This window comes from Bos indicus x Bos taurus, chromosome 15 (assembly GCF_003369695.1).
Source record: "Bos indicus x Bos taurus breed Angus x Brahman F1 hybrid chromosome 15, Bos_hybrid_MaternalHap_v2.0, whole genome shotgun sequence".
Classification (NCBI taxonomy): domain Eukaryota; kingdom Metazoa; phylum Chordata; class Mammalia; order Artiodactyla; family Bovidae; genus Bos; species Bos indicus x Bos taurus.
This window is the reverse complement of record NC_040090.1, coordinates 18,500,541-18,521,345: the sequence shown is the minus strand read 5'-3', so window position 1 is coordinate 18,521,345 and position 20,805 is coordinate 18,500,541. Positions and strand designations below refer to the sequence as shown.

General features: G+C 36.4%; 1 protein-coding gene across 1 annotated transcript in view; it reads left to right on the top strand.

Moving 5' to 3' along the window:
- Positions 1-18,159, top strand: part of PDHX (pyruvate dehydrogenase complex component X) — a 75,393-nt gene extending 57,234 nt beyond the window's left edge. Inside the window, exons 6-11 of the mRNA XM_027562677.1 lie at positions 1,467-1,641; positions 3,216-3,363; positions 7,799-7,857; positions 9,194-9,352; positions 14,219-14,283; positions 17,094-18,159. Coding sequence (XP_027418478.1) covers positions 1,467-1,641; positions 3,216-3,363; positions 7,799-7,857; positions 9,194-9,352; positions 14,219-14,283; positions 17,094-17,352 — 865 coding nt within the window. The 3' untranslated portion in view covers positions 17,353-18,159. The remainder of the gene's footprint in view (positions 1-1,466; positions 1,642-3,215; positions 3,364-7,798; positions 7,858-9,193; positions 9,353-14,218; positions 14,284-17,093) is intronic.
- Positions 18,160-20,805: the final 2,646 nt, after the last annotated feature.

Here is a 20,805-nt window from a genome sequence, read left to right as displayed (position 1 = left end):
TTCTCCTTCCTTAAAAATGTGCGTGTACACTTTGGGAGATCCCTCCCATGATGTCCCCCAGGCTAGAGCATTCCTGTCTGTGTCACTTTTCTATTGCTGCATGACAGATTGCAACAAACTTAGTAGCTGTTTAAAACAACACCCACTTACTGTCTGACGGTGCTGTGGATCAGAAATCCTGGCCCAGCATGGCTGGGGTTCCGACCCATGGTCTCACAAGACTGAAATCAAGGTGTCAGCCAGGAGTAGGGTCTCATCTGCAGGTTGGAGCCCTCTTCCAGGCTCACATGGTTAGCAGGATTCAGGTCCTTGAGTAGTAGAACTCTTACCCTTGTTTATTTGCTAGCTCTCATCCAGAGATTGCTCTCACCTCCTGGAGGCCTCCTTCAGATCTTTTCCATGTGGTCATCTCCATAGACAGTTCCTAAAATGCCTATTTGTTTCTCCAAGGCAAGTAAAAGAATTTTTCTCCATTCAGATTTCTTTTAGGAATTTTCTCTTCCTTTTAAAGAATTTACCTGATAATGTCTGAACCGTGGATAGGTTGCCTTTTGATTAACTCAGTGTCACTGATTTAGGGCCTTAATGGATATGTCTACAAAATCCATCACTTTGTCCTCAAAGGCAGGCTAATCATGGGAGTGACATCCATCATGTTCACAGGCCCAGCTACACTCAGAGATGATGTGGGGTGTATACACCAGGAATAGCAATATTGGGCTGTCTCAGAGTTAACACTCTTCCTACCATGTGATAATACCAGATCACTAACTGCATTTAAGAAATTTTAGAAATACAGTTTGCCTTTGGATTTGTGTCACCCTGAAGTCATTTTTAGATTATGTAAAATCTTTTTTATTTAAAAAAATTAGGTTTAAAATATTTTTAATGTAAGACATTTTTAAGTACTATTGAATTGTCAGATTAAAATTTTCAAAAAAGCTGTTTTGTATAAGGAAATACATGACTTTATGCCACTATAATTTAGAATGGATTGAGAGCTTGACATGGTAGTCTAATTATATATCCTTTTAATAAACAAAGACACCTTTGTTTTGCAGAATAATACAAAAGCAAGTCTGTTACTTGTTTAGTTATTTTTCATTCTAAATGCTTTTATGGGTTAGGTTTATTAGATTGTGCTGATAACATTTGGGCATAATTTTAAGTGGTATGATTTCCTGGCCGTAAACAGTCAAATTTGCTCCAGTGCTTTAGTAAATATCCTAATGAAAGTCATGCGTACAGTAAGCTTAACACTCTGTGAATGCTATTTGAAAATTATTTCACAAGTACTAAGAACGAGGGTATGGCTTACTTTATGAATTGCTTCTCTGCCAAAAGACACCTCCCTCCCGAAAAAAATACTCATTTCCTTTATCTTCCCTTCACATGTAGCCTCCATTTTCTGAACTTTCTTGGATTCCTGGTTGCTAACCATGGTTATCTAACTCCCTTATCTCCAGGGATGCTCTCAAACTGGTCCAGTTGAAACAGACGGGCAAGATCACTGAACCCAGACCCACCGCAGCCCTGCCAACCACTCCCGCAGCGCCTTTGCCCCCACAGGCTGCAGCCACAGCATCTTACCCCCGGCCGATGATCCCTCCTGTATCCACTCCCGGACAACCTAATGTAGAGGTAATGCCTGTCATCTGAACAGATTTTTATTTTTCAGATTTAACTGAGAGAAAAAATAAGAACCATTACTCTTATGTTTTATGGGTTCTTTTACTAGTCCCTTATGAGCTACTAGTAGTAGCTCAAAGTGATAAAGACAGAAATACTCTGTTTTGCACATTTCGGTAAACAAAATTTGTTTATATAGTGCTAACTTCCAAATAGAATTATGATTCAATTTAAGTTTGCCACAAGTTCCACAGTGTACGTGCCATGTATCTGCCCTGTAATAATGATACTTTCCATGTCTTTTCTCCTTGAGTGTGCTACTAGTTATTAATAGCGGACACCAGCTCCCTTCTGTGGATATGTTTTATTTTTGACTAACAGTGTTGATAGTCTTTCAGTGAAAAACCTGTAGAGATTGTATAGCTAATCATTCTCTCCCTCCTGGATACATGCCCTTTTTTGTTTTCAAGTTACTCTGTTTACCTGTCTCCCTTTCTTAGTACTTTTTATGTCATTTGCTTTCCATCAGAAGAAGTGCAGGATAATCATGTTTGTTTAAAGTTGAATGGGCACTGAAAAAAATAAAGCTACAGTGCCTTTTCTGATGGAGAAACATATTGAAAGAGAAATAGATTTCACAATATATTGTGAAAAAATTAAAAACAGTACAAGTTTCATGAGAAACAGATTTTTGAAATGTATGTTAATGATTCATGTCTACATACACAACAGTTTATGAGTAATCAAATCTTATTTCTTTAAAAAATAAGTTATTCAAATTTGGCAGATAAACTTTAAAATTCTTTCAGTATATAAACATCATTTATTTTATTTGATCAAGTGTTTTGCTAGCATAAAATGTTTGATTCTCTTAGAAAGCATTTGTAAAAAAAAGTCAGCTGTACTTTTGACTTTTTTTTTTAATTATCCTAAGTGATTGTAGTCCTGCCCCTGAATGAAGGACAAAAAAGGAATTAGCCATAATTTAAGGTCCATCATATTTTCGTTAGAGGTTCAAGGAACAGAATTGAAAAGTAACAGTAAAGTTATAGGAAGACCTTCTTATCATTCATACTTTACGAGTTTATGAAAATAAGATCTCATGTGATTTGTTTTATTCTTAATTACAAACCAAAATAGAAATAATTTGGGAGATTATCTAGTATTTTGGATTTTCTTTTTCTCATGTATGCCATTTTAATAAGTAAGAATTCCCTATAGTTGTGTTGTTGATATGTTTGTTGATTGCTTTGAGTTTTAAGAAGTGACGTTTGTAACAAAAGCTACTTACAAACTTATAGGTAATATCTCAGTAAACACACCCATTAGGGGATTATTTATGATTTGGTATGTTTCCTTTTTTTTTTTTGTAAGAAAATGTGGTCTTTATTCCTGACAGCCACTTTTGGCTATGCTGGGACTTCACTGCATCTCAAGGGCTCTCTGTTGTGGCGCACAGGCTTTCCTGTATTAAACTTTATTTTCTTAAGTTAGGTCATTGAGACCGGATTTCAGTTATACAGTTTATTTGCTTGTTTTTTTCAGTTCTGTTTATGATTTAATGGACACGTTATCATTCTTTGCAGGGCACATTCACTGAAATCCCAGCTAGCAATATTAGAAGAGTTATTGCCAAGAGATTAACTGAATCTAAAAGCACCATACCTCATGCGTATGCTACTACTGACTGTGACCTTGGAGCTGTCCTAACAGCTAGACAGAATCTGGTCAGAGGTGAGTAAAACTGAGTTTATTTAATGTCATACACATGCTAAACGGTTACCATATCCTTTGTTTATAAAATGTACATTGTGTATCTTCTTAGTTCAGTATCATCATCTGGGCGTATTTTAGTATTAGAAAAGAATTCTCTTTTCCTATAAGAAATAAATTCATTCCATAGTATTGAATACATCATACTTTTTGGAACGATATCTGAAGAAGCAGTTCTTAACATTTTAGAACATAAAAATATCCAAAACTGATTTAAGAATATTTTAAAGATGTCTTAAGATATCACTGTTCTTTATACATTTTAATTATTAGTTCATATTTAAAATGTACTTTCATTGTATTAAATTTATATTGTTCCTCTCCCCAATCAACTAAAACTCAGGTTGCTGAAAGACATAAACTTTTTAGTATAAACTGATGTGATTTTCTGTGTTTTTGATAGCAGTCATTCTCATGGGTGTATCTCCTTCTTTTTGAAAGATATTTTTGCTTGATGTAGAATTTTAAGTAAATAAGTATGGTTTTTTTTTATTTTGTTTTTTCAGTAAATTTAAAGGTATCATTCCATTATCTTCTGACTTACAGAATATTGGCTGCCATCTTTGTTCTCCTATGATGTTTTAGCAGTATGACTGTTATGTGCTTAAAGCTTTTTATTTCCCTTTTTGTTTTTTGACCTATTGCATTTATCCTGTCTGGGTTTCTCTTAGCTTATCTGTTTTGTGATTTGTGTCTTGAATTAATTTTGAAAACTTCTAAATACACTTATTTATAACTATATCTTCTGCTTCGTATTTTTTTCTCCTTTGAGCTCTAATTATAAATATTAGACATAATTCTAAAGCTTAGATATAACCTCAGTTCCCTAATGGGCTCAAGAAAGTTGCGATTTTATAGTTTATCTTGCTCTTCCTCTCACCCTATTCGGATGGGCACAGCTTTCTCTTATGGCTTTCTACATCCTAAATGAAGGCAGGCCTGGTAAATAAGTTTAGGTATAGACTTGCAAACCTGACAGATTCTAACAGTCCACGGAACCAAATGGAAAGCTATTTTAGACAGAGTGATCAATAGTCAGAAAGTTAATCCTGGAAGCTCCCTTTAGTCTCAAATCAAACTTGCTTAGTTTTGTATGACGTAGAGGTTATTGTGGATATAATTTTCCTAGTTCCTTCCTCTCATGAGACAGGAAGCTGTACTGTGTCAGTGGAGGTATGGATTCATATAGCATCTGCATTGCCCAGATTTGGCTTGTCCTTTTAATTAGGGATTTTCTGTTGAGTCTTCAAAGAGCCCACATTATCCATGCATCTCTACTCCTCTTTCTTATATGAGATTATAATCTAAAACATTCTGTAAGCAAGTTTCACACTTTGTTTTGTAACAGTATGCAAATGAGAGTATTTGATATTCCCTCACAGTGTATGTCCTACTCAGTTCAGTTCAGTTCAGTTGCTCAGTAGGATCCGACTCTTTGGGACCCCATGAACCACAACACGTCAGGCTTCCCTGTCCGTCACCACCTCCCGGAGTTTACTCAAACTCATGTTCATTGAGTCGGTGATGCCATCCAACCATCTCATCCTCTGTCTTCCCCTTCTCCTGCCTTCAGTCTTTCCCAGCATCAGGGTCTTTTCCAATGCGTCAGTTCTTCACATCAGGTGGCCAGAGTATTGGAGTTTCAGCTTCAGCATCAGTCCTTCCAATGAATATTCAAGACTGATTTCTTTTAGAATGGACTGGTTGGATCTCCTTGCAGTCCAAGGGACTCTCAAGAGTCTTCTCCAACACCGCGGTTCAAAAGCATCAATTCTTTGGTGCTCAGCTTTCTTTATAGTTCAACTCTCACATCCATACATGATTACTGGAAAAACCATAGCTTTGACTAGACGGACGTTTATTGGCAAAGTAATATCTCTGCTTTTTAATATACTGTTTAGGTTGGTCATAGCTTTTCTTCCAAGAAGCAAGTGTCTTAATTTCATGGCTGCAGTCACCATCTGCAGTGATTTTGGAGCCCCCAAAAAATGAAGTCTCTCACTGTTTCCATTTTTTCCCCATCTATTTGCCATGAAGTGATGGGACCAGATTCCATGATCTTCGTTTTCTGAATGTTGAGTTTTAAGCCAACTTTTTCACTCTCCTCTTGAACTTTCATCAAGAGGCTCTTAGCTCTTCACTTTCTGCCCTAAGCGTGGTGTCATCTGCATATCTGAGGTTATTGATATTTCTCCTGGCAATCTTGATTCCATTTTGTTTCAAACATCCGGCGTTTCACATGATGTACTCAGCAAATAAGTTAAATAAGCTGGGTGACAGTGTACAGCGTTGACATACTCCTTTCCCAATTTGGAACCAGTCTGTTGTTCCATGTCCAGTTCTAACTGTTGTTTCTTGACCTGCATACAGATTTCTCAAGAGGCAGGTCAGGTGGTGTGGTATACCCATCTCTTTAAGAATTTTCCACAGTTAGGGCCTACTCTGTTCTTAATAAAATGTTAGCAATGGTATCCTTTCTATATGTTTGAAAGGAATTTGGGGAAAACATCTTCTTTCCACATAGATTTGGGATGCCTATCAGAAATATAAGTGAAAATGTCATGTGAGAAAGTGTGTTTGAGACTGAAACTCCAGATACAGAAGAATTTAAGACAGAATTTGAAGGAATCATTGTCATATAAATGGTTTCTGACTGAAAGAGTGAGCAAATTGTGGAATAAAACCAGGAGAGTCTGTAACACAGATAGCAGAAAGAGAATGTGTTTCAAGATGAAGAAAGTAGTCAAATATAGGAGTATGATGAGGGTGGGAAATCAGGTGAGGACTGCCCACTAGGGCCCTCGATTTGGAAATCATCAGCTGGTAGGTGATTTGGGAAGTCTTCACTCGGGACACCTATGCTGCTGCTGCTGCTGCTGCTAAGTCGCTTCAGTTGTGTCCCACTCTGCGACCCCATAGACAGCAGCCCACTAGGCTCCCCTGTCCCTGGGATTCTCCAGGCAAGAATACTGGAGTGGATTGCCATTTCCTTCTCCAATGCATGAAAGTGAAAAGTGCAAGTGAAGTCACTCAGTTGTGTCCGACTCTTCACGACCCCATGGACTGCAGCCTACCAGGCTCCTCCATCCATGGGATTTTCCAGGCAAGAGTACTGGAGTGGGGTGCCATTGCCTTCTCCGGGGACACCTATAAATAGTAGGTAAAGTGAGAAGGATGCTGAGATACATGAGAGGTAAGCACAATGAGTTGATAAAAGTCTCTCGGAACTGGACATCCATTTACTTTTCTGCTCCTAAAGGAGTTTTAAACAAAGATGTCTGTATTTCTGGAAATCTGAATTATGAGAGCTGTATATTAGAAAAGCAGCTGACAGTTACTGTGACCGTTTGGCAGTGTTTTGGTTTATGGTAATACATTTAATCCCTTTCTGCAATCTTAGCATGCCTTTGGAATGAACTGTTGTTCCTGTAAAATTCCATCAGACTATAGTAACTGAATTTGTGTATCCTCCACATACCATGACTAGATATTGATCTTAAAGTCTTTTTTCTAGAAGCCCATGCAATAAAGAATCAAATATAGTTTCCATTTTCCAGCACTTTCATATGCACTGGTAAAGCAGAGGTATAAACCCAATGCTTTTGTTATGATCAGCCCTTTGGGAAGGGAGGGGACCCCAGCTTTAATCATTATGTATACTGGAAGAACATTGATTTAATTGAATTCTCCATAAAACTAGTGAGAGACCTTGTATCATTCATTGCATTAGGATCCATGGCAACATTGCTTCATCTTTGGCATTTACTATATCCTGTTTGGTTAAGTTAAAAACCAGCTCTTATTTAATGTAGTAATTTAAAATTTTTTCATTGCATGCCTTGTTAGTAAAAAGAAATTTCTGAAAATCCCGCCCCCCGCCTGCATGTGTTTGTGTGTGTGTATATGTGTATGTATATATATGCTTGGTTTTTTAGGTGATTGTTCTAATATAATCAGTGTATTATAAAGAGTACACAGGATACGGACTTGAAAAGGATTTGGAAGAAAATGAATCGTCTTGTAAACTTCCTGACTGTACATGCTGTGGACAGACCGTTTGTCTTTTTAGAGACACAGGACTTGATTCTTTTTTTTTCTGATTATGGTTGTCATGTATCTTTCAAGTACTTGTGTATGATATCTGAGCAATTTAAAAGAATTGTAATCAGGACTAGGAGTAAACATTTACATTAATGGTTGATATTATTTATCTAAGACCTCATATAACGCAAATTTTTCTACTCAAGGAAATCTTATGACTAAGCAAACAAAGACCTGTATATATTTTTTTACCATTGTTTGTCAGTAAAGTTCATAGTTTAAGTTTGAAATCATAATTGTTCATTTTAAAGTTTTATTTTGAATATTAACCATCATATGCTTATTTTTCTTTCAGATGACATTAAAGTATCAGTAAACGATTTTATCATCAAGGCAGCAGCTGTTACACTTAAAGTAAGTAGTAAAGCCCAGATAATTTTGGCTTCTAAAGTAGTCTCTAATTTTGGGGGCCAGATATTCTTCATTTGTGAGGGTTTGTTTTATTTTCTTGTTTCATTTCATTATTATCTATGAAGAATTTAAAATCCTCTGGAGGTTGGGGCTTTATTATTTGGACATAGTGGCATCATTGAATAAAAGAGTTGAGCCTTGAAAGACGGAGAAGTGAAATGAGTAGTTGAACAGTGATGAAATGGAAATCAGTGTAGCATAACTGTGAGAAACCTAAGTGAAAATTCATCTTAAGAGAGTGGTCAGGAGTAAAATTAGAGAGATTGGGTGGAATCAAATTGTGGATTGCTGTGCTTAAATGACATGCTTAGGAGGCCTGGATCTAACTTGGCAGAAAGCAATGAATTTTTTGAAAAGAAATTAGTTGTTGATTTCCATTTTTCAGCATCATTTCCTCTTGTGATAGTTGACAACATTATCAGTACACACTGTTTCCAGGCATTTGGTAATTTCTTCCGTTTTTTTCATCCTCAGTGTAGTTGTATGTATATTAAATATATACATGCTCATATGTAGTATATGTTGCTGTTTTAGTTGTTAAGTCATGTCTGGCTCTTTGCGACCCAATGGACTGTAGCCTGCCAGACTCCTCTGTCCATGGGATTTCCCAGGCAAGAATTCTGGAGTGGGTTGCCACATTACCATTTCCTTCTCCAGGGGATCTTCCCAACCCAGGGATCAAACCCATGTCTCCTGCATTAGCAAGCAGATTCTTTACCACTGAGCCACCAGCGAAGCCCCATATATAGTATATAGCATATGTTAATGAAACCTAGGAAATCTCTCTTAAATAGGGAAGTCATTTATTAAGGGTCTGCTAATATCTCCCAGGGCTACCCTAAGAAGTCAGGTTCCCTTATGGCACAGGAATAATGTGGTTGAATGTCAATACCACTCTACCCTCTTCTCTTCTCTTCTCCTCAAAGTCATGTCAGTCATCATATGAGGCAGGAAGGCTCACAAACATTAAATATTCCCTAGCAATTAGATTTAAGAAAAAAAACCTTTTTCTTAACCATGATATAAAGAGATCAAAACATGTATGTATCATCAGAATTTCCTTAAGCTTGCTTCAAAAAAGATAGTGTGTTTATTCTTCCCAAACATAAAAGTTATTTAATATAGAGGTACAAACCACTTTTTTCAAATCAAATTTTTCTTTCCTTTATTCTAGCTATATTCACTTTCAAAAATGCATGACATTAATTATTTTTCTCTAATAACCTTAGTCTAAAGCTCCTTCTTTAATAACATGTTTTTTTCTACTTGTACTTTCTAGCAAATGCCTAATGTTAATGCAAGCTGGGACGGAGAGGGTGCAAAGCAACTGCCCTCTATTGACATTTCAGTGGCAGTGGCAACAGATAGAGGTCTAATTACACCAGTCATAAAAGATGCTGCTGCTAAGGGTCTACAGGAGATTGCTGATTCTGTAAAGGTAGGTCTTAAGCAATACTATACTTGCAAAATGTTGGAATTTACTTTCTGGGAAAGACTTGACATGATCCAGTCACACTGTGAGATAGATGTGTGTGTGTGTGTGAGAGAGAGAGAGAGAGAAAGAGAGAGATTTTTGGTATTTTGAAATGATTATCAATTATGTATACATATTTTTAAGTTTTGATCCAGATACAACCCATTCTAAGATTATTTTGCATTCAAACTTTCAGAAATAACATGCATATTTAGGGCTAGCTGCATTCAAGCTACAGATGACTGCTTTATTTCCCAGAGTCCATAATTTGACCCTAAATATAATATTTTAGATAGATTTTAAAGTTAAAGCTGAAACTATATTTTTATTAAAGTGCTCACTTTTCATAGGACGTTATTGTTAAAAGTTTATTCATTTCTTCTCTAGGGTTGAGACCACTGAAAGTACTTAGTATTCCAGAAGCAAAATTTTTGTTTTTTCCCCTGGGCTCTAATATGGAAGAATCAGCTCTCACCAAAATTACTGCATTGAATAGGCAAGGAACATACACAATAGGTCAGCTTTGACAGCCTCAATTAATATCCAAGGGTAATTTTTGGCAGAAGTATCCCAGGTCTTGAAGTATTACCTTTGAAAATTTCAGATTCATTTAGATAAGTGATTCTTTTTCCATTTATCAATGACCTGAGATACGTTTATGTGTGTGTGTGTGTGTGTCTGTGTGTGTGTGTAAAACAAGTTATAAGGGGGATTAAAAAGTAGAATATAAGACTTCTTTATGGAGCTGTATAAATATGTAGACCTACTTACCCCAGATAAATAAATGAATGGAAAGTGTAAGTTGCTCAGTCATGTCCAACTCTTTGCAGCCCCATGGACTATACAGTCCATGGAATTCTCCAGGCCAGAATACAGGCCAGAGTGGGTAGCCTTTCCCTTATCCAGAGGATCTTCCCAACCCAGGGATGGAACCCAGGTCTCCTGCACTGCAGACAGATTCTTTACCAGCTGAGCCACCAGGGAAGCCCAAGAATACTGAAGTGGGTAGCCTATCCCTTCTCTAGAAGATCTTCCCAACCCAGAACTTGAACGAGGGTCTCCTGCATTGCAGGTGGATTCTTGACCAGTTGAGCTACCAGTGAAGCTCCAGTGAATGGAAGGTAATTTAATTTAAAATGCATAGTCTTGGATCTTAGAGTTAAATATAATTAAAGTGACCTTAGTGGAATTTGTATACGTAGATCTTTCTTCCCTCCTCTTTGGAAAGGTTTGCAGAGTGTTTTTATATATAAAAAAGGAACTTTTTTAAAATTGAAGGGTGGTATTCAAAAGTTAAAGTAATAAAGGTTGGATTACTTAGATGCTGCACACCTTTTTTTCATGAACAGTTTTCAGCAGCAGTGAAAAATGAATGTAATTTTAGTGTTTTTATGACATTGATATGTGATTAGATTAAACAGTAGCGTTAGAATTTCCTTTAACTATAGAGTTAAAAATTAACTGTTGCAGGGAGATTTCTTTGATTCTAACCAGTTTATCCATTTTAGTCCTATAATATGATTCTTAAAGCAGCTATGTTAGCATTCACTGTTCCTTGCATCCTAAAAGAAACTAAGTTGAGGTGGTGAGGAAGCAGTGTCACCCACCTGCCAGCAGTGGGAAGGGCCCTCCCAGCCCTTGGGAATGTCCCAGGGCCTCTGGTGGTCTTTGAGCATTTCCTGTAACTCCCAGCAGCTCCTGGGTCTGTTCGCTCTGGCTACTTGTCTAAGCTTCCCATTCTGCCTGCCTCTCTCCCGCTTCAAGATTGGTGATTAACATTCCACTTAGGGCTGCCGTCTGTGGGGTCGCGCAGAGTCGGACACGACTGAAGCGACTTAACAGCAGCAGCAGCAGGGCTTCCCTCATAGCTCTGTTGGTAAAGAATCCACCTGCAGTGCAGGAGACCCTGGTTTGATTCCTGGGTTGGGAATATCCCCTGGAGAAGGGATAGGCTACCCACTCCAGTATTCTGGCCTGGAGAATTCCATGGACTGTATAGTCTGTGGGGTCTCTAAGAGTTGGACACGACTGAGCGACTTTCACTTCTTTATCTTATCTTATAATGTACCAGACAGTAGGCTAAGCACTTCACTCAATCTTAATAGCTTTATATCATAGTTGGAACCTTAACTTCAAATTGAAGAAACTGAGATTTAGCACTTTTAAGAAATTTGCCATAGTGTTGCATCTAGAAAGCACTAGAAGTTGTTTGTTTAAACCCAGGCGTTTCTCAGTTCAAATGCCACTTTCTTAGGCCTTCTGTGGCTTCCATAGCTAAAGTAGTTCCTGAATAAACAATTACCCTATTTATTGTCTTCATATGGTTTATAAGTCTTTGAATTCACCTTGTTTATTTATTTGTCGACCCCTCTATGTTCCTGACACTCTGATGTTGACTGTCTTGTTCATTACCATATATCTAATTCTGGATGGTGCTTAGAAGATAATAGTTGCTCAGTTGAATAGTTGAATTTATTTAAATTAAACTATATTCAAATAGTTGAATTTATTTAAAGGAAGGTTAGAAATAGTTTTTCAAGGAATTTGTTAGATTGTGACTATCTATCCATGGGCTCCAAGTTAAGAACGCCTGCTCTGAGTACTTCTTGACGCTTAAGAATCACAAGGTTGTCAGTGTGTGGGACTAAAGGCATGCCTCAGCAAAGTTCAGGTTTATATTTCCTAAATAAAGTAATACAGTAACAAGCTTCAAATTCTATGCTATTCTTCATTAATTACAGTAGTTTTAAGAGACTGAAGCAAAGTTTACCTCATTAGTAGCCAGTAAATTTTTTGAATGAATTAGTAAGGCATGTGATATATTTTGGGCTTCCCTGGTGGCTTAGCAGTAAAGAATCCACCTGCAATGCAGGAGACACGGGCTCAGTCCCTGAGTTGGGAAGATCCCCTGAAGGAGGGCATGGCAACCCACTCCAGTATTCTTGCCAGGAGAATCCGCATGGACAGAGGAGCCTGGTGGTCTACGATCCATAGGGTCACAAAGAATCGGACATGACTGAAGCGAATTAGCATGCACGCACGAGGTAATTTTAGAAATAGTTGCTAGTTAGCTTGTACTACGTCCTGTCAACTGGATGGTTCAGGGAACACGTGCTTTGATTTTTAAGTTCACGTTACCAGGAGATACCAATGAGGATTAGTTACTTTTAGAAGCAGTGATACTTATCAAAATCTATCCTTACTCTATGCTCTCTTGAGTTCATTGACGTAAATATCCTACTGATATGTTTTGGGTTTATAGAGATTTTTTAAAAGTGTATTATGTATGCTTGCAGTCTGTTGGTTTTTTTTTTTAATAATAAATGTTTTTTATTTCTTTTAGCCTGGTAACTTAGCAGGATGTGTTGTGATCATCTGCCTTTAGAGAAAAGCTTTTAAAGTTCATATGATATGTGCTTGTTGTTCAGATCATGTGAAGTTATATTGTTTAAGGCAGGAAAAAAATGCATTTGTTGATTGTTCTATTTGTGATATTCCAAGTACAGGTCTAAATTCATCTCTTAATTTTTCATTCCGGATCTATATAGTTTTTTAAGTAACTGTATACTAATAATATAAATCTGTAATTGACGCATTTGGCAGTAAGTCACAATGATGTGTTGAGATCATTTTTAGATTTTTAAAGAATGTTTTATTTTTCAAAAATTGAATCATCTATGATTTAAAATTAAATAGCTACCAGTGGTAATTGTAAATGTATCTTTATTATCTATATAATACATCATATTGAATAAGTCCTAGATTTGTATCATCTACCCAATGACAATAGCTTCATTTATCCCTACTCTCTAAAATAATTCTTTATTATTCATATGTAATGATTCAATCTCTGTCCCCTTGCTTTTGAAACATTGAAAAATAAAAATTAAGAGAAGTATGGTTAATTGCAAGTACAAGTAGAGAAAAATTCAACTGCTTTTCGCTTTCAGAGTATTATCTGTCTTTCCCTCTTTAAGTTTTTAGACATTAGCTTTAGCGTGATATGAAATGACTACATTTTTACATCCCTTGTAGCAGCGTAGACTAGCTCATTCAGGAAATGCGTTAGCTATAGGATCAAAAACAACAACAAAAAGTCCATTTTCTAGGGCTTTGTAATTCCACTTCTGAGAAATCATGTGAAATAATTCAAAAGAAACAAATTAACCAAAGTACACCACTAGGAAAATGACTGAATTGTGGCAGATGCAATCTTTAGAATGTTAAACAGACATTAAAAAAATCAGTTATAAAGAGTGACAACACTGAAGCTGCTTATAATATTGTGAAGTAAATATAAAATTTTGGTTTTTTTAACAACTATTTGAAATTAATCTGTTATGGGTAAGAGAAGCAAATGCTGAAAGATGAAAATTGATGTGCTGGTTGTGAGATTGTTGCCATTGAATAATTTATTTAAAAGGTACTCGATTAACAAAAAGGGCTCTTCTCATACTTTGTCTTGCAAGAAAAAAAGTTTATAGGCAAAGCAGAAAATTGCATTGTATATATAAAGAACACTGAAACATTCTGCATAGTATATAAGATAATTTCCAATATTTGAACAGTTTTTAAAGGGAAATGGTTTTTCTAGAGTTTTGATTCACAGATTTATAGCTTGGATTAACTGTGCTCTAACTTACTCATTTTTAAGTGTGTTAGAGAAAATTATATATATAATTTTAAAATGTATATGTACATGTATGTATACTCTCTTATAAAGTCAAGGCCTATCAAAGATGAGAGTGTACCCTATAAAAATATTTAAAGTGACAAAATCAGCTATATAATGTAGTGTTGGTTATCACACTCTGTTTATATTTTTCTCAGGCTCTATCAAAGAAAGCCAGAGATGGAAAATTGTTACCTGAAGAATATCAAGGAGGATCTTTTAGGTAAAATTTAAACTCTTAATTATTGGTAGCATGAAACAGACATAAGATTCATAACGTACTTGTCAACCTGTTTTATTTTCTGAAATTTTTTTTAAAATTTAAGCTAAATATCTTACTTTAGACATGAGAATATGTGCAAATGTTCTTCAGACTAGTTAGGCTTTCGTATCAAAGCTAGTAGAAAGCCATTAGGGTTAGCTGGTTAGCCCATTCAGATGTTCATAGAATGACATTCGGGTTCTGACATATAGTAAGTAGGTTTATAAACCTCAACTATTTTTTTTCTACTTGTGATTTATTTTAAGGTTCCTTGGGGTTAGGTCCCTTGGGGTAAAATATTAACACTGACTCTTGAGTTATCATCAGCTCTATTCTTGTTTAAGTGTAACTTACATACAGTAAAGTATACTGAATGTAGCTGGAATGTTTTACAAAGTGAAGAAATCTGTGTAACCGACCAAAGCAAGATTATGAACATTACCTCCATGTCATAAGCCTCCCTTTATCCCTCCTAATTCTGACCCCCTAGAGGGTAACCACAGTTCTGAAAGTTATTACCAACGTTTTTGTTTTGCCAACTTTGATCTTTATATAAACACATACTCTTCAGTGTCTGACTTCTTTCATTCAGCATTAGTGTCTGTGAGATGAGCTATGTTGTGTGAGAGTCATTTCCTATTGCACTGTAGCATTTTGTAGTATTCTGTATAAATATGCTAGTGTCCATTTCACTATTGGTGGGCATTTGTGTTGTTCACAATTAGTGCTCTTACAAATGCTGATGCCATGAACATTCTTGTCAGTGCCTTATGGTGACTATATGTATGTATTTTTTTTTTTGTATAAACCTGAAAGTAGAATTGCTGGGTTTATATCTTTAATAGATTCTGCCAGATAGCTTTTCAAAATGGTTCCACCATTTTTTGCTTCCATCAACAGTGTCTGAGAATTTCTGTTGCTTCATAGTCTGTTAAGTCTTGGTATTATTAGGTTTTAGTGAGTCTTGGGGTTGTAGCTCACCAGGCTCCTCTGTCCAAGGCATTCTCCAGGCAAGAAAACTGGAGTGGGTTGCCATGCCCTCCTCCAGGGGATCTTCCCGACCCAGGGATCAAACCTGTGTCTCATACATCTCCTGCTTTGGCAGGCAAGTTCTTTACCACTGATACTACCTGGGAAGCCCAAGGGAAATGAAAATTAATGATGTTGAATACTGTCTTCATTTATCTGTCAGCCATTTGGGTATCTGGTTACTTATCAGGTAAGTGAAAGTGAAGTCGCTCAGTCGTGTCCGACTCTTTGCGACCCCATGAACTGTAGCCTATCAGGCTCCTCTGTCCATGGGATTTTCCAGGCCATAGTACTGGAGTGGATTGCCATTTCCTTCTCCAGGGGATCTTCCTGACCCCGGGATCGAACCCGGGTCTCCCACATTGTAGACAGACGCTTTACCGTCTGAGCCACCAGGGAAGTCCCTTATCAGGTAAAATGCCTGCTAAAGTTTGTGTCCGTTTTTTAAAATGTTTTATAGGAGTTTCTTTTTCCCGATACACAGACTTTTTAGGATATATATTATTTCAAATACTTTTCCCACTTTGTACCTTGCCTTTGAAACTTTCCTGATGGTGTTTTTTAATGAACAGAAGTTCTGAGTTAATAAAATCCTATTTATCAGTATTTTTCTTTGTTGTTAGTATTCTTTTTTTTTTTTTTTCCTGCTAGGAATTATTGTCTATCCCAGAGTCATGAAGTTTCATTTTTCTATGTGAGCTTTATAATTTCTCATGTATAGATTACTATCTATCTGAAATCAGATTTTGTCTGTGATATGGAGGTAAAGGTCAAAGTTCTCTTTTTTCCCCATGTGGATAATTAATTGACTAAATGTCAGTTATTGAAACCATTACTACTCTGTAGCATTGAGAAGGTAACCATGTTTGGTTCTTTTCTGATTTCTCTCTCCTTTTCAGTTGGTCTGTTTGTCCTTTGCTTGCTTAATACAAGCTAACCGTAATTTCTGATCTGTGACAGTGAAAGTCTTCCAGTTTTGTTCACCATCAAGCTTGTCTTTCCTGGCTTTGTATTTCCAAATAAAATTTTAAATCAGCTTGTCTTTTTTCATACACACATGCAGTGATCTTGCTGGGATTTTTGTTGGGATTGCATTGAATTGTTTGATCGATTTAAGGTTAAGGAGAATTGACATCCTTATAGCATTGAGTCTTCTAGTGAATGAACATGGTATAAACCAGTGTTTACTTAGTTCTTTGATTTCTTTCCGCTGTATTTTGTAATTTTTTGTTTAGGGATCAGATAATATGTTTTATTAGATTTAGATTTTTTTATACTATTATAAATGGTATTATTTTAATTTTTTCTAATGAAAGCAACTTGTATATAGATACAAATTTTTACATTGACTTATCTAGTAGTTTAGCTAAATTCGCTTATGTTACTTGTTTATCTGTAGATGCTTAAATTTTCTTTGTACACAGTCAGTTCATGTTCAAACAAAGTTTTATTTCTTTTTTCTAACCCTTATACTGTTCTAGTTCTTTTTTTTTTTGTTTCTTTTTCTTGCTATATTTCTCTGCCTGGGGTTTACAGTTCAATGCTGAATATATGTTTATATTAGATAGAGTATTTGTGTGTTGTTACTTGGTTTCTTTTTGATTCTATAGTAAATGGTATTCTTTGTCTTTGGTCTTTGAGTAACTGGGCACAGTTTTTCAGTAAAGTAAAAATGTGTGACTCAGGGAAAGGGTTCTTTGGTTAAAGACATACCACCTACAGAGCTTTTTGTTTTCCCCTAGTATTTCCAACTTGGGGATGTTTGGCATCGATGAATTTACTGCCGTGATCAACCCTCCTCAGGCCTGCATTTTGGCGGTAGGGAGATTCCGACCTGTGCTGAAGCTCACTCAGGATGAAGAGGGGAATGCCCAGCTGCAGCAACGTCAGCTCATAACGGTCACCATGTCCAGTGACAGCCGGGTGGTAGACGATGAACTGGCCACCAGGTTTCTGGAAAGTTTTAAAGCAAACCTGGAGAATCCTCTCCGACTTGCCTGATCCTCAAAGATAAGAAGTTGGTCTTTGGCTTAGTTAATTGTATTGCTGTTACTGAGAAACATACACTATAGGAGAACAATTAGGTATTTAAGTATGAAGTGGGTGAAATGTTTCACCTTTATTTAAGGTGAAAGAGTTTGACCTGAGTTGTCTTCATTTTCATTTGGGTTTGATCTTGTGGAAGTAAATAATAAACTGTAACTAATAGAAGAATGAAAACATTTGGTTAGTCAGATGCATTTTTAGTTTAACCACTGGTGCTGTACTAAAGGGATGTTAAAGTAGATGTAAATTAAATTAGATGTTTGGCTCAGTGGAGCATTTTAGGATATTCGAGGATGTATGATAAACTGTAAAATCAAAAAATTTTAGAGCTCTCCCTTAATTGTATTGGAATTAGAAGTGGTCTTCAAAGAGATACCCGTTATTGTAGCAGTGGGACCTCACTTTTACAAGCACTGCTCTAGATATACTTGAACAATTTAATATGTACAGAAGTTTATTCTGGATACTAGTAAATAAATAAGAATCACACTGCATTAGGGGTTGTGGCAACATTATTGAATTTTTTATGTATATAAAGCCATATGTTTTAAAGCGGTTTTTATCAGTCTTATTTTACACTTCCATGACACTGTGAACTTGAAGAAGAATTTTTTAAAAAATTAAAGAAGGAAAAAGAGACCAAAATATTTGTTTTGATAATGAATTATAGTTAAAATATCTAAAACTTCAGAAATAAACTGCTCGCTTACCTTCATACTGAGTTGGAATATATTAAAATAAATCATGCAATTTCCTGCCAAACATCTTAATTTAGTGTTGATTTGAACACAATGTGTTGTTAATACATTTTAATCAAGTTTATATTGTGCAATAAGCTATAAGAAAATATAAACATTTCTATTGTATTTTAAACATTAGGGCACAGAAGTTTAGTACCTTGAAATAGATTAGTAATTTCCCTGGAACAGCTTCAATGAGATCCTACAGAAGGAGAGAAGGAATTTAAAATTACAGTTAACCCTTGAACAACTCAAGGTAGGTAGTGGTGGCCCATGTAGTTGAAAATCTGTGTTTAAGTTTACAGTCGATCCTCGTATCCCTGGTTCTGCATCCGGGAATTCAACCAAATGGGGCTTGGGTTATAGTAGGTACTTAATGAAAAAATTCCATGTGTTAAGTGGACATGCACAGTTCAAACTCATGTTGTTCCGGGGTCACCTGTAATATGACATTAGGAAAATAATGGATGTGGAATGTAAAACTTCAGAAAGAGTAGAAGAGAAGACCTATCAAGCAGTTGAGAACTATCCTTTTTATTCCATTGGTAATATGAAAGTTTGACTACTTCTTGTAAAGGTTAGAAGAACTTCTTTTAACAACTCTGCTACAGTTGACAGACTAACTATAACTGGAATTGGATGGATTTAATTTACCAGTGACTACCAGTTACTTGTGGTATAAGTTGTATACTATGACGTGATGAACTACTTACGCTATAACAAAAGAGCTTTCTAAAATAATTAGAGCCCCAGTGTATCAATTGCTAAGATGCTTAATCCAGTTACTCAGCCGTTCTTTAAAAATAGTCTTCAAAACTTTTGTCATGTTAACAGTTATACTAAAAATTGTAACCAAATGCCATTTTCAAAATAACTTTCATAAGTCACATTATTTTCAGTTCATTTTAACTGAAAAAACATTTTTTTCTTCTAATTTTTATATCTAAGGAATAGAGCACAAAGCAGCCGTAAGTCACCCTTGGCCTGGAGTTTTTGCTTTGCAGTGGACTAACACTCTTCTGTAGGCACGTCTGATCGGTAGTCACTACACTGATCTGCAGTCACATCTGTTTCCTGGTAGGTGAAGTGGGTGATGAGACTTGGCCCCGCCTGCCTTTCAGAGCTGTCCTGCCTTCCACAGGAGAGATGCTCCATTAATTCAAGACATTTTAATTCTTCATGGACATCACAGCCAAGCTTTTCCTATAATCAGTTGCTTCTCATGGCTTGAGTTCTCAGCTGTTGATATAGATGCTCATTCATTCTGACTAACAGTGTTTCCCTAATATATCTATACTGCCTAGGTGTATGGAAGGGTCAGAGAAGTAACACTGATTTGAGAAAGAGGTATGGTGTCCTTGCAGAGAAGGCGATGGCACCCGACTCCAGTACTCTTGCCTGGAAAATCCCATGGACAGAGGAGCCTGGTAGGCTGCAGTCCATAGGGTCGCTAAGAGTTGGACACGACTGAGCGACTTCACTTTCACTTTTCACTTTCATGCATTGGAGAAGGAAATGGCAACCCACTCCAGTGTTCTTGCCTGGAGAATCCCAGGGACAGGGGAGCCTGGTGGGCTGCCGTCTATGGGGTCACACAGAGTCGAACACAACTGAAGCAACTTAGCAGCAGCAGCAGCATGGTGTCTTTGATTGGGATGGTTACAGAGAATGAACTATGTGCTATATGAGCAGGCTATCTTCCACATTTTAAATTTATATTTATTTATAGTACTGACAGGATATGAAAATGAAACTTTATACCTATTTTTTTTTATCCTTTCTAATTTAAATAAGGGAAATGACCAAAATGTTGAGAAGACTGCTAAAGGAAAGGCAACACATATTCCAGGTAACACTTGGGCATGAAAATATCAGTGAATATTAGAATTGATAAGTCAAAATGGCCCTGCTTCTCCCTGACTGCAACTTGTACTTAACATTTTCAGGCACGGTTTGCTCACTGACTATTTTCTGGCAGATTAAAAGCTTTAGTATGCTGCTGGCCAGACTCTTGAAACATTGCTAAGAAATTGATATGTACTGGTCTGAGTGTACATGTCAAATGGAACTTCTGCTTTCAGATTTTTTTTTTTTTTTTTTCCTTTTGGCATTTTGGACTTAATTTCACACTAAATTGTAAAGGCTAGATATTTGGGCATTATGCTAAAAGTAAACCTAGTTTCCTAACCTTTATTCAAAGATAGGTGGTGCTGTGAGTTAATATATTGTACTGAGAGTATGGGAGAAAAATAAAAATAACAATTCTTAGTTTTCAAGGAAAATTTATCCTCATTACACATTGCATCATGGTCAAGTGAAGTGATGAAATAAAAGAATGAAGTGTGTTGCAGGTAAGAATTAACCATTATTTTAAATGTGACGCGGAAACTTGTTGACTTGTTGACTTTTGGAAAAGGAAATAACAGTGTATAGTCGCTTTCAAGTTAATTTGGCCACAATATATAAGATCCATTGATTAGAGTCTCTGCCAGGTCAGGGGCTTTAACGAATGGAAAACTTAAGAATATTTGACATGTTCATTTGCGGTGGGATGTTATGAATATTTCCTAAAGGAAATCAACCCTGAATATTCATTTTAAGAGCTGATGCTAAAGCTCCAATACTTTCGCTACCTGATGCAAGAGCCAACTCATTGGAAAAGACCCTG